Raw genomic sequence first — 11,018 nt, 5'->3', positions numbered from 1 at the left:
TGGTTTTTAGCGACTGCGTGCATGCTAAGGCAATGATTAATAGGTTTTTTTTTTTTTTTTTGCTTTCGTTCTTTTATCTGGATCTTGCTCTGGTTCATCATTTGAATGCTTGAATATATGAGGTGACTGAACATTGATGCCTGTGACCTATAGAGCATGTCAAATTTTGAACTGTGACGAATAAGCTTTGGAGTTTGGATCATTTTGGTGTGGAAACTAGTTAGAGAACCATTTTTATTAATTCAATTCAATGCGGATAAATACAACGTTAGAATATTACTGAAAATAGTAAGGCATGCTAGTTCGAAATTGGAAAGCCAATTTCACTTGTTTCTATATGAAGCAGATTAAGTGCTTCAAAGGAAGAAGAAAATGGCCACTGTAGCGGATATTTGTGTTTCGGCAGCCATCAATCTATTGTCTGCGTTGGCGTTCCTGGTGGCATTTGCAATATTGCGACTTCAGCCCCTTAACGATCGAGTCTACTTCCCAAAATGGTATCTGAAGGGAATAAGAAGCAGCCCAACAAGTTCCAGATCATTTGTAAAGAAATTTGTTAACCTGGACTGTGGAACCTACATCAGGTTTCTGAACTGGATGCCTGCAGCATTGCATATGCCAGAACCTGAGCTTATTGATCATGCAGGGCTTGACTCAGCCGTGTATATTCGGATTTATAGTCTTGGGTGAGTTGTACACCAATTTTCTCGTTAAACTCTACCCACAAGGACATACATGAGAAGACACAGCACTATCTGATCTATTTTTTTCTATTTAAATATTTAATCTTATTTTCCTTTTTAATAATTTATTCTTTTCAGCATGAAGATATTTGCCCCAATTACCATACTTTCTTTTATGGTTTTGGTTCCCGTTAACTGGACCGGAAAAACATTGGAAGCACCGGGAGCCAAGGATTTGACATTTAGCAACATTGACAAGCTTTCAATATCAAACATCCCATTTGGATCAAATAGGTGAGATGATTCTTTTGACAGTGTTGTCCTAGCTTTAAGTTTCTCTCTTTTTCTCTCACACGCTAAGGATTCTTAACGAATTGAAGAAGTTAATAGCGTTAATTAGGAGCATAAAATATTGCAACTTTGATCTTTGTCTCTTAAGCAAACCAAATAAGAGTGCCACTAAGAGTCTCAATATTAATTGAATTGCCTGCTTCTTATTCTTTTGTTATTACGGGGTTGCAGACTCTTACTTTGGATCATGAATTTCATGTTATGTAATCTGGCTGCTTCATACTTTGTGTTACGAAATTTCATGTCATTTTATTGCAGGTTTTGGGCGCATATTGTTATGTCATATGTCTTCTCATCTTGGACATGCTATAGTCTTTATAAGGAATACAAGAATATAGCAGGAATGAGATTGCGATTTTTGGCATCTGAACGTCGTCGGGCAGATCAATTTACTGTAAGTTGGTCTCATTTTCACTGAGCTGTACCCTTTGCCTCTTCACCGCCTTTCATAGATAAACAGACTGTCAATTAATGTTAAAATTAGACTGCTTTGGAGTTTAATATGTTCGATAGCTTTGAAAAACTGATTCGGTGATGCCTATACCACAGAACAAGAAATGCATTTGAAACTCTAGGCTAGATCAACTGTATTCAATCATCCATACGAAAAAGGAAATAAAAGATTTATGGCATGCATCTATGCATATGTGCGTATATGCATTCGTATGCAGGGCAAATGGTAGAAATAGAAGTCGTTGTTCACTCTCCCGTACTCATGACAATGACGAGACCAGTCAGACTAGCTAATGCCATGCACATAAGCATCCATAAATATACATGTTCAGTGTAAATAGTAGTTAATAAAGCCTAAATGGAATGGGTCAGATAAATTGCCAGCATTGGAGCGGCAAAATTGTTACGTATATTTTTTCTTTGATGTTATAATTATTTATATGATAAAAGAAAATAGAAATGATGAGCATAACTAATGGCTTTTATAAGTTTTACGGGCACCATCACTAATTATATGACAAAAAAACAGAAATAGTATTCGAATCTAAAGGCTTGTATAAACTTAAAGGGGCAATCGCCCCTATTCCCTCTCTCTCTCTTCACCACTACTTGCAGTTAGATTTTCTTACATGAGGGGAAAGAGAAAGAAAAATTGGACTTAGATTATGATTAACTAAGCTATAAGCTTTTGCAAAACCTTTCAGAAATGCTATTCGGAATCTGTAGAAACACAAACCCTCATGATCAAACTGTGCTAACCTGAGACATCAGTTCTCTTCTAATTGAAATCTTTTTGTTCTTTTTTGCTGCGGCTTATATTTTTGTTTTATTCTTTATGTATTAAAGGAGGATCACTATGTGCTGCTCTAGTCCCTACAAATGCACTTTCTTGCTGATATGGAGAGAATCACTATTTATATTTACTGGAGTTGACCTTATCTGAACATAATGTGATTCTATATGTTAATATTTTATGGCTGACTTGCCATTGTATTTCTTTGACCTGTAATGATTTCCGTCACATGCCGATGGATCAGTTGATTCAACATCTGGCTGGATATTTTTGATCTTGTAATTTAAGGAAGGGAATTTAGTTAAATATTGATTCCACTGCATCCCAGTAAAAATCATAAAAAAATAAAATAAAATAACTCAAGACATGGAATCTAATCATACGACTATGATGGGGTGTGTTGGTACGAGCGCGCGCATACCTGCTTCCCATGTGTGTGCATGGGGATACATAACTAATTGGAATTTCTTGTCTTTCTGTTTTTATTTCATGCATTCTACAACTAAATGTGACACAAAGTCTTTCAGATTGTATTTGTTAATGAGACATTGACAATGCAGCAAGTTAGTATCAATATCTTAGTATTTATAGCAGACTTGCTTGTGAAACATACTTTCCAGATGCTTGTCTTTTAAGTTGTATATTGTATACTTTTTCTTGGGGTACTTTCCAAGAGAGTTTAGTCTTGCGGATTGCATTTCTCTTTGGTATATTTGCATGCTTTCCTTCGAGTTATTGTAGGAACTGAGCTAATGGCTGTAGTCAATTTCCACCTGTCCTGAAGCAACCTGAATGTTTTTTTTCTTAATAACCACTTTGACTTTTTCACAGGTCCTGGTGAGAAATGTTCCCCCAGATCCCGATGAATCAGTCAGTGAGCATATTGAACATTTTTTTTGCGTCAATCATCCTGATCACTATCTGATGCATGAGGTGTGTTAATTAACAACTACAAATAGTCTGGCAAAGATGTATATTGTTTTTAGTCGTTTTGTGTTGGGAATAACCACATCCCCTTCTTCACGTGCTTACATAAATGCTCATAATTAGGAATATATCATAAACACATCAAGCACAAAGTTTAACATGGTTTGGTCCAATATGCCTACATCCTCAAATGAGAAGAGATCAAATCAACTTTGAAACAACATCACAGAACAACTTTTAAACAGACAAGCTGCAAACACTTTTCCACTAATACTACAACTTTTGCATGGAAAAAGTTACAAACCTCACCGACTACTATTACAATTTTGTGGACAAAGCTACAAACCTTCTATAATGCAATTTTTATGGTCAAAGTTGCAAACCCTCCTCCAACATTACTCGCAATTTATTTTCCCTCATTCTTATAATCCTATCAATTCATCAATACACTTTCGGTATCAAGATAAGAACATCCTATTATTAGATTCCTATTAAAGAAACAAATACCTCACTAATCTTGATAATTACAACTCAAATATTGGAAACCAACAATAGTTATCTAGATAATAATTTGGGTTAAACCAAATATTTTGATTCTTTGGTCTTCATCTAGGAATTAAGAATTGTAATTCACCGAGGATTTCTTTAACTGATTGAGGACTTTCTGTTATGAATCTGAAATTTATATTATTTTTGTGATTTTCTCTGGTGTAACCAAAGATTAATTTCTTCTGAATTGTTGATAGGTTGTTTATAATGCGAACAAGCTTGCATCAATAGTTGCAAAGAAGAAGAAATTGCTAAACTGGTATGTTTACTACCAAAACAAATATGAAAGAGATCCTTCAAAGAGGCCAACTACTCGGGTAGCTTTCTCTCCATGATTTACTACTAATAACTGTTTCTAATTTCTGCAGAAGAGACCCTCTTTTAGCTTTTTGCTTTTTCCTTAAAACAATCATAAGGTGATATCAGCTGATAACCTTTTATGTTTCACAATTTGATTTCTTACCTATATAGACAGGTTTTATGGGTCTCTTGGGGAGTAAAGTTGATGCTATTGATTATTATATTGCAGCAATTGATCAGTTGAGCGAGCAGGTAAGTACTGATTAAAGTGTACGATGGTTATGTCAGTGTTAGCTTCCTTAGTGTTTTTTGTATATACTTTTTTTTGTACAGATTTTATTATCGAATCCTTTACACAACTATTATTACTTATTTATAATATTGTGATGTAATCAAATTATGGTAATTGGTTATGATTGTTATTTCACTGGATATAGTGGGCTGTGCTTTTGAGAGTTCAGTCAGGGGAGTTCAAAACATTTTGGGTTTTTCACTTCATTCTATGCTCTCATTTCGCATGCTAATCTTAGCCTATCTCGCTATTGATCATTATTATTAGGTTTTTCTCGCTAATTAGGTTGGCCAATTCCTAGTTCAACGTGTACTATTTGTAAATGGCATGTATGGTTTCAGTTCTCTCTTGCAGTAACTCATAAACTGAACACATGGCTAGTCTATCAAATTATTATAATCTTCTAGTTGTCATGGTCTGAATGTAAATATCAAAGATTCATCATACACCAGTAGGAAACTATATGTAAGGCTACAAGAGGAAAATAAGTGAAGGAAAAGAATAAAAGGATAGTCAGTCATGATATTAATTGTCAATCAGAACGGATGAGAGGCAACTGTTACCTGTGGTTAAATTTTCCCATTTGCTTTTATTTGTGTATGTCCACTTAAAATCTCTTCATATGGGGATCAATTCCATCGTGTTCATTTCAAGCAGGAAGCGGAAGAAAGAGAAATTGTTACAAAGGATCCCAAAGCTGTTATTCCTGCAGCATTTGTTTCATTCAAAACCCGATGGGGGGCTGCTGTGTGCGCTCAAACTCAACAAACTAGTGATCCTACCATTTGGCTGACAGAATGGGCTCCTGAACCTCGGGATGTCTATTGGGAAAATCTTGCGATTCCATATTTTGACCTCAATATTCGAAAATTGCTCATGACTGTTTCTTTATTTTTCCTTACTTTCTTCTTTATGATACCAATAGCATTGGTTCAATCTCTAGCCAACATTGAGGCGATTGAGAAGGTCCTTCCTTTCTTGAAGCCAATAATTGAAAAGTAAGTGCTTTCAGTCTTATACCAGTTATTTAGTATACTAATTTTGAACGCTAAATTGCTATATGAGTCGTCCTTGATTCCCCAATGCTTATTCTCTGAATAGTTAGGAATCTTTTCCCCTTTGAAATCTAATGTGAAGAAAGTAAAAAAAAAAAAAAAAAAAAAAACTAATTTTTAAGGGTTTGTTGTCTATTATTTTAAATGACATGTCATTTTAGAAAAGAGATAGACACAGAAAAATAAAAATCATAAGAGAGAGAAAGTGGATGATTTTTTTTTAATTTAAAATTTAAATAAATTTTTTTATGTGTCTCTCTCTTAAAATGACATAACCTTGTGACATTTAAAATGACAAACACTTTTCCTAATTTTTAATCCAGTAAATGAGGTAGATACGTGTCTGAAGTCTGAACTATCAGTAAAATTGAGCACTGTAAACAAGTTAGCAGAAACATATTTACAAATTTATTTTTTACAAATTCTTAAGAATTATGTTATGTATTTAGAAAAATATATTCACTTAAAAATGTATTTTTTTTAAATACATAATATAGTTTGTAAATAAAAAATTTATAAATATAATTTATTCTATATTTTATATAGTAATTCTTTTGAGAGAGATAAATGCAGCAATTTGATACCCAAGGACATTGCAATTTAAGTAGAATTCGATTTAATTATATTTGCTATCTAATAGTAGAATAGTGTTATATTTTCGGATTCTCCATATAATCTTTTTAATTAATCAGAGAAAAAGTATTATTCATTTTTTAAATTCTCTACGCATTAAATGTTTTTTTTTTTTTTTTTTGGACATTACAGGAAATCGAACCGCACTCCTAATACACACTAAACACACCCAACACCACTAGGCTATCCCTAGTGGTGCAATGTTTTTATTCTTTCATCTAAGACTTTTCATTTTAATGAATAAAAAATAGGTTTGATGTCTCTTATATTTTTTTTTTCTCTCTTCTCTTTTATGGCCCCACATAAGTACTATATACTTTTATGTGTTTATCTTCTATAATATGAGAGACATTAAACATGTAAAAAATTCAAAATAATCTTAGAAAGATTTATCCGGAGAATAACATAAATTCTCCTAATTCTTTTTTCTTTTTTGGTAAATAATACTCCCGATTCTTTTACTAATCATCATAGTGAATAATGCTAGAGACAGAAGAGGACAACAATGTAGGAGTAGCAGACTCAAAGAATTTCTTTCATGGGCCGTGGATCAAGGCCCATGAATTGTACAACTATTTAGCATGATCCACGGCCCATGAAGGGAATCCTTTGATCTGCTATTCTTACGTTCTTGTCCTCCTCTGTCTCTAACAAACAAGGTATTAAATGTTATTTTTTATTATTTTGAAGACACTCAGTACACATATATTTTCATTTAATATTTGTTTATATTAAATATTTAGAGGATTATTAAGAAAATACGGAAAACTTTTCATAAAATAATTCTATATCTTCTTAATTAGTTCTCTTAATAATTTTTTATATTTTAAGATATTAAATAGATGAATTTTTGTATTTGATGATTTTTTTTTTGGTAAATATTTGATAATTTAGTGTTTTTTTAGATTATGAAAAGAAATGTATTACAAGAATACAGCCATTCATTTACAGTACTACAATGGAATTAATGTCTTCCTGCCTCATTCAGTAATTAATGGCTTTGGTTTCATACCCCGAGTAACTCGTTGCAGGCCATCTGCCAAGTCTGTTATTCAAGGATTTCTGCCAGGGCTAGCATTAAAGATTTTTCTTATAATGCTTCCAAAAATTCTCATGACGATGTCCAAAATAGAAGGTTTTTCATCGCTTTCAGCTTTGGAACGGAGGTCAGCTTCCAAATATTACTTGTTTGTTCTCGTCAATGTGTTCCTTGGGAGTGTTATAACAGGAACAGCATTTCAGCAACTTCAGCAGTTTATTGATCAACCCTCTACAGAGTAGGCTCTGAGCTTGAGTTTAGATAGCCTTTCTTTATTTGGGCATCGAGGTTGGCGAACAACTGACATTGTGCTTCTATTAATATTTGCAGGTTCACAAAAACTGTTGGCAGTACAATCCCCATGAAAGCCACATTCTTCATCACATACATAATGATCGACGGTTGGGCTGGAGTAGCTGCAGAGATCCTTAGGTTATCTCCGTTAATTATGTTCCACCTGAAAAACACATTCTTGGTGAAGACGGAGCAAGACAGACAGAATGCTATGGATCCTGGTAGCTTGGAATTTGCTACATCTGAACCTCGCATCCAGTTATATTTCATGTTGGGGCATGTGTATTCTCCTGTCACACCTTTTCTTCTCCCCTTCATTGTAGTCTTCTTTGCTTTTTCCTATATGGTCTTTCGGCATCAGGTGAGCTCTGGATATAGTTTTCCTTCCTTATTTTGTTATATATAATCAATGCATCTATAAAACATAAGAAGGAGTGCTTTAGATCTTTGCATAAAAGTCCCAGTGAAGAGAACCTGCAAAAGTTTAGATTGGCGAGAAAAAATGCAAAAAAAGCAGTGCGAGAAGCGAGAGGCAAGGTTTTCGACGAGTTGTATAAAAATCTTGGGAGCAAGGATGGTGAAAGAGGTATTTATAAACTTGCAAGGATAAGGGATAAGAAAAGTAAAGACCTCACTCAAGTTAGATGCATCAAGGATGAAAATCAAAAACTTCTGGTGAGAGATGAAGATGTAAATGAAAGATGGTTGAAATACTTCAACAAGCTGCTTAATGGGGATGGAGATACAAGCGAGGTGGACTTAGAGGGCGCGTATGATGATATGAATAGAAGATTTGTACGCAGAATTAATACACATGAAGTTAAGGAGGCTTTAAAGAGGATGAAGACTAATAAAGCCTTGGGGCCTGATGGTGTCCCTATTGAAGTGTGGAGAGGCCTGGGGGATGTGGCAATAAAATGGTTGACCAATCTTTTTAATAAGATTCTCCAGACGAATAAGATGCCTGATGTATGGAGGAAAAGTATGATTGTGCCTATCTACAAAAACAAGGGAGATATACAGAATTGTTCAAACTATAGAGGCATTAAGCTAATGAGTCATACTATGAAGTTGTGGGAGAGGGTTATTGAACATCGCTTGAGGAGAGATACCAAGGTTTCTGTAAATCAATTTGGATTTATGCCAGGAAGATGTACCATGGAAGCCATTTTCTTGATGCGACAACTAATGGAAAGATACCGAGAAAAGAAGAAGGACTTGCATATGGTGTTCATAGACCTTGAGAAAGCATACGATAGGGTTCCAAGGAAAGTTTTATGGTGGGTCCTGGAGAAGAAAAAGGTTCCATTAAAGTATGTAAAGGCAATCAAGGATATGTATGATGGGGCTACTACATGTGTAAAAGCTTGTAACAGATCATCAAGTTATTTTCCTATCACGGTAGGTGTACACTAAGGGTCGGCTCTAAGTCCTTACCTCTTTGCCTTAGTTATGGATGAACTAACAAAAGATATTCAAGAGGAAGTGCCATGGTGTATGCTTTTTGCAGACAATATTGTGCTTATTGATGAGAGCAAGGAGGGTGTTAATAGAAAACTTTAATTGTGGAGAAGCACATTGGAATCCAGAGGATTCACATTAAGTCGAAGCAAGACCGAGTATCTGAAGTGTGAGTTTTCTCTGGTACAAGATGAGGACCAAGGACCTGTGCATCTAAATGGTCAAGAGGTACCCAAAAAAAATGCTTTTAAATACTTGGGCTCCATTTTACAAAATGGTGGAGAGATTGATGAGGATGTAAATCATAGAATCAGAGCAGGGTGGATGAAATGACGTAGTGCATCTGCATTTTTGTGTGACCGCAAAATTCCCCTGAAGTTAAAAGGAAAATTCTATAAAACGGCAGTACGACCGGCAATGCTATATGGAGCGGAATGCTGGCCAGCACATAGGCAACATGAGCATAAGATAAGAGTAGCAGAGATGAGGATGTTAAGGTGGATGTGTGGTTACACAAGGATGGATAAGATAAGAAATGAAGATATTCGACAAAAGGTCGGAGTAGTACCGGTAGCCGAGAAGATGAGAGAACATAGATTGAGGTGGTTTGGGCACGTGATGAGAAGACCCATGGATGCTCCTGTAAGAACAGAAGTTTGTTACCAAAAGCTAAACACAAAAAGAGGTAGAGGTAGGCCGAAGCTTACTTGGGAGAAAGTAGTAAAACAAGATTTAATGGAGTGGGATATAGATTGGCGGACAGTATGTCTTAGAAAGGAATGGAGAAAAGCTATAAGTATGGTGGAGGGTTAAACCCGCTGTTATTCCTATGTTCCAGATGGTCCTTTTTTAGTCCTTTTCCCCTTCATTTCCCCCACTTCTTCTTGTCCCTTTCTTTTTTACTTTTATTTATTTATATATACATATATTTTTATTTTATTTTATTTTATTTTATTTGTGTATTTTTATTTATTTATTTTTTATTTTTTATTTATTTATTTTTTATTTTTTTTTATTTTTTTACTTTTTTTTCAACAGTTTTGTATTTTTCATGTGGGTTCATCTACCACCGACCCCAATTAATTTGGGATAAAGATGTCGTTGATGTTGATGTTGAATCAATGCATCTATAAACAAGCGAAACAAATAATAAAGATGAATCGTAAAATTGAACTTAGTTTATTGTTTGATTGCTTCACGTACCAACATTTCATTACCCCCTTTTTCCCCTACATAAGCATATTACAGAGTAAATATCATTCTGTTTCTGATTATGCTTAATTTATGGCAAGATTATCAATGTGTATAACCAGCAATACGAGAGTGGAGCATCGTTTTGGCCAGATATCCACCGTCGAGTAATTATCGGCTTGATTATATCTCAAATTCTCTTGATGGGATTGCTAAGTACAAGAGGTGCAGATAAGTCCACGCTATGTCTTATTGCACAACCAGTCTTGACAATCTGGTTCTACATATATTGCAAAGGCCGCTTCGAATCTGCATTCGTAAAGTTCCCCCTAGAGGTTGGTTAAGCAATAATTAAGCACACACATACATCTATTTTCGTTAATTATTGTGTATGTTAATCTGAGAGTAATCACAATCACAAATGCAAAGAAACAAGCTGGTATGTGGTTTGAGAGATATTATATTATTAGTTAATTAGCCATATTAGCATGACATATGTGAGATTTGATGACAGGATGCCATGGTGAAGGATACACTTGAACGGGCTGTTGAACCAAACCTGAACCTGAGAGTTTATCTTCAGGATGCTTACTTACACCCAGTTTTTAAGGGCGATGAGTTTGAAAAACCAGTGATCATTGATGATGAAGAGGAAAATCCACTTATTCAGACAAAGAGAACTTCTCGTCGGAGTAGCAAGCCAGAATCTGATAATGAAGCCGGCAGTTGCTAAGATACAGTTGCCATTTGAGATTCCAAGGAACGACCGTGGAGTAATTACTCTTCTAAACGAGAATCAGCCATTTTTAGTAGAAATTTTAAGATGCAGAAAGCAGCATGCTGAAAACCAATCGCATGATTCATACCTTTAGATATATTTCCAGGCCTAGGTAGCATTATGTTGCGCTCTAATGCTTTCGAAAAATGTTGTTATATATACATTTGTTCTTGTAATTAATGTAGAGAATTCTGTGTTCAATATAGACAATCAGGGAAA

General features: G+C 34.8%; 1 protein-coding gene across 1 annotated transcript; it reads left to right on the top strand.

Annotated features, from left to right (window-relative positions):
- Positions 1–372: 372 nt before the first annotated feature.
- Positions 373–10,754, top strand: LOC133287700 (CSC1-like protein At4g02900). The gene is made up of 11 exons (XM_061485362.1): positions 373–686; positions 822–977; positions 1,293–1,428; positions 3,112–3,213; positions 3,954–4,073; positions 4,228–4,308; positions 5,006–5,346; positions 7,068–7,313; positions 7,406–7,730; positions 10,123–10,356; positions 10,536–10,754. The coding sequence occupies exons 1-11, from the start codon at positions 373–375 to the stop codon at positions 10,752–10,754; spliced, it is 2,274 nt and encodes a 757-aa protein (XP_061341346.1).
- Positions 10,755–11,018: the final 264 nt, after the last annotated feature.

Source organism: Gastrolobium bilobum, unplaced genomic scaffold, assembly GCF_033153095.1.
Source record: "Gastrolobium bilobum isolate Gb01-03AN ecotype WA unplaced genomic scaffold, APGP_CSIRO_Gbil_v1 utg2833, whole genome shotgun sequence".
Classification (NCBI taxonomy): Eukaryota; Viridiplantae; Streptophyta; class Magnoliopsida; order Fabales; family Fabaceae; genus Gastrolobium; species Gastrolobium bilobum.
This window is presented reverse-complemented; position numbering and strand designations above follow the sequence as displayed.

Coding starts and splice junctions, on each gene's coding strand:
- LOC133287700 (XM_061485362.1), top strand. CDS start 373: ATGGCCACTGTAGCGGATATTTGTGTTTCGGCAGCCATCAATCTATTG. Junction 4,074..4,227: donor CAAAGAGGCCAACTACTCGG/GTAGCTTTCTCT, acceptor TTACCTATATAG/ACAGGTTTTATGGGTCTCTT. Junction 7,314..7,405: donor ATTGATCAACCCTCTACAGA/GTAGGCTCTGAG, acceptor TAATATTTGCAG/GTTCACAAAAACTGTTGGCA.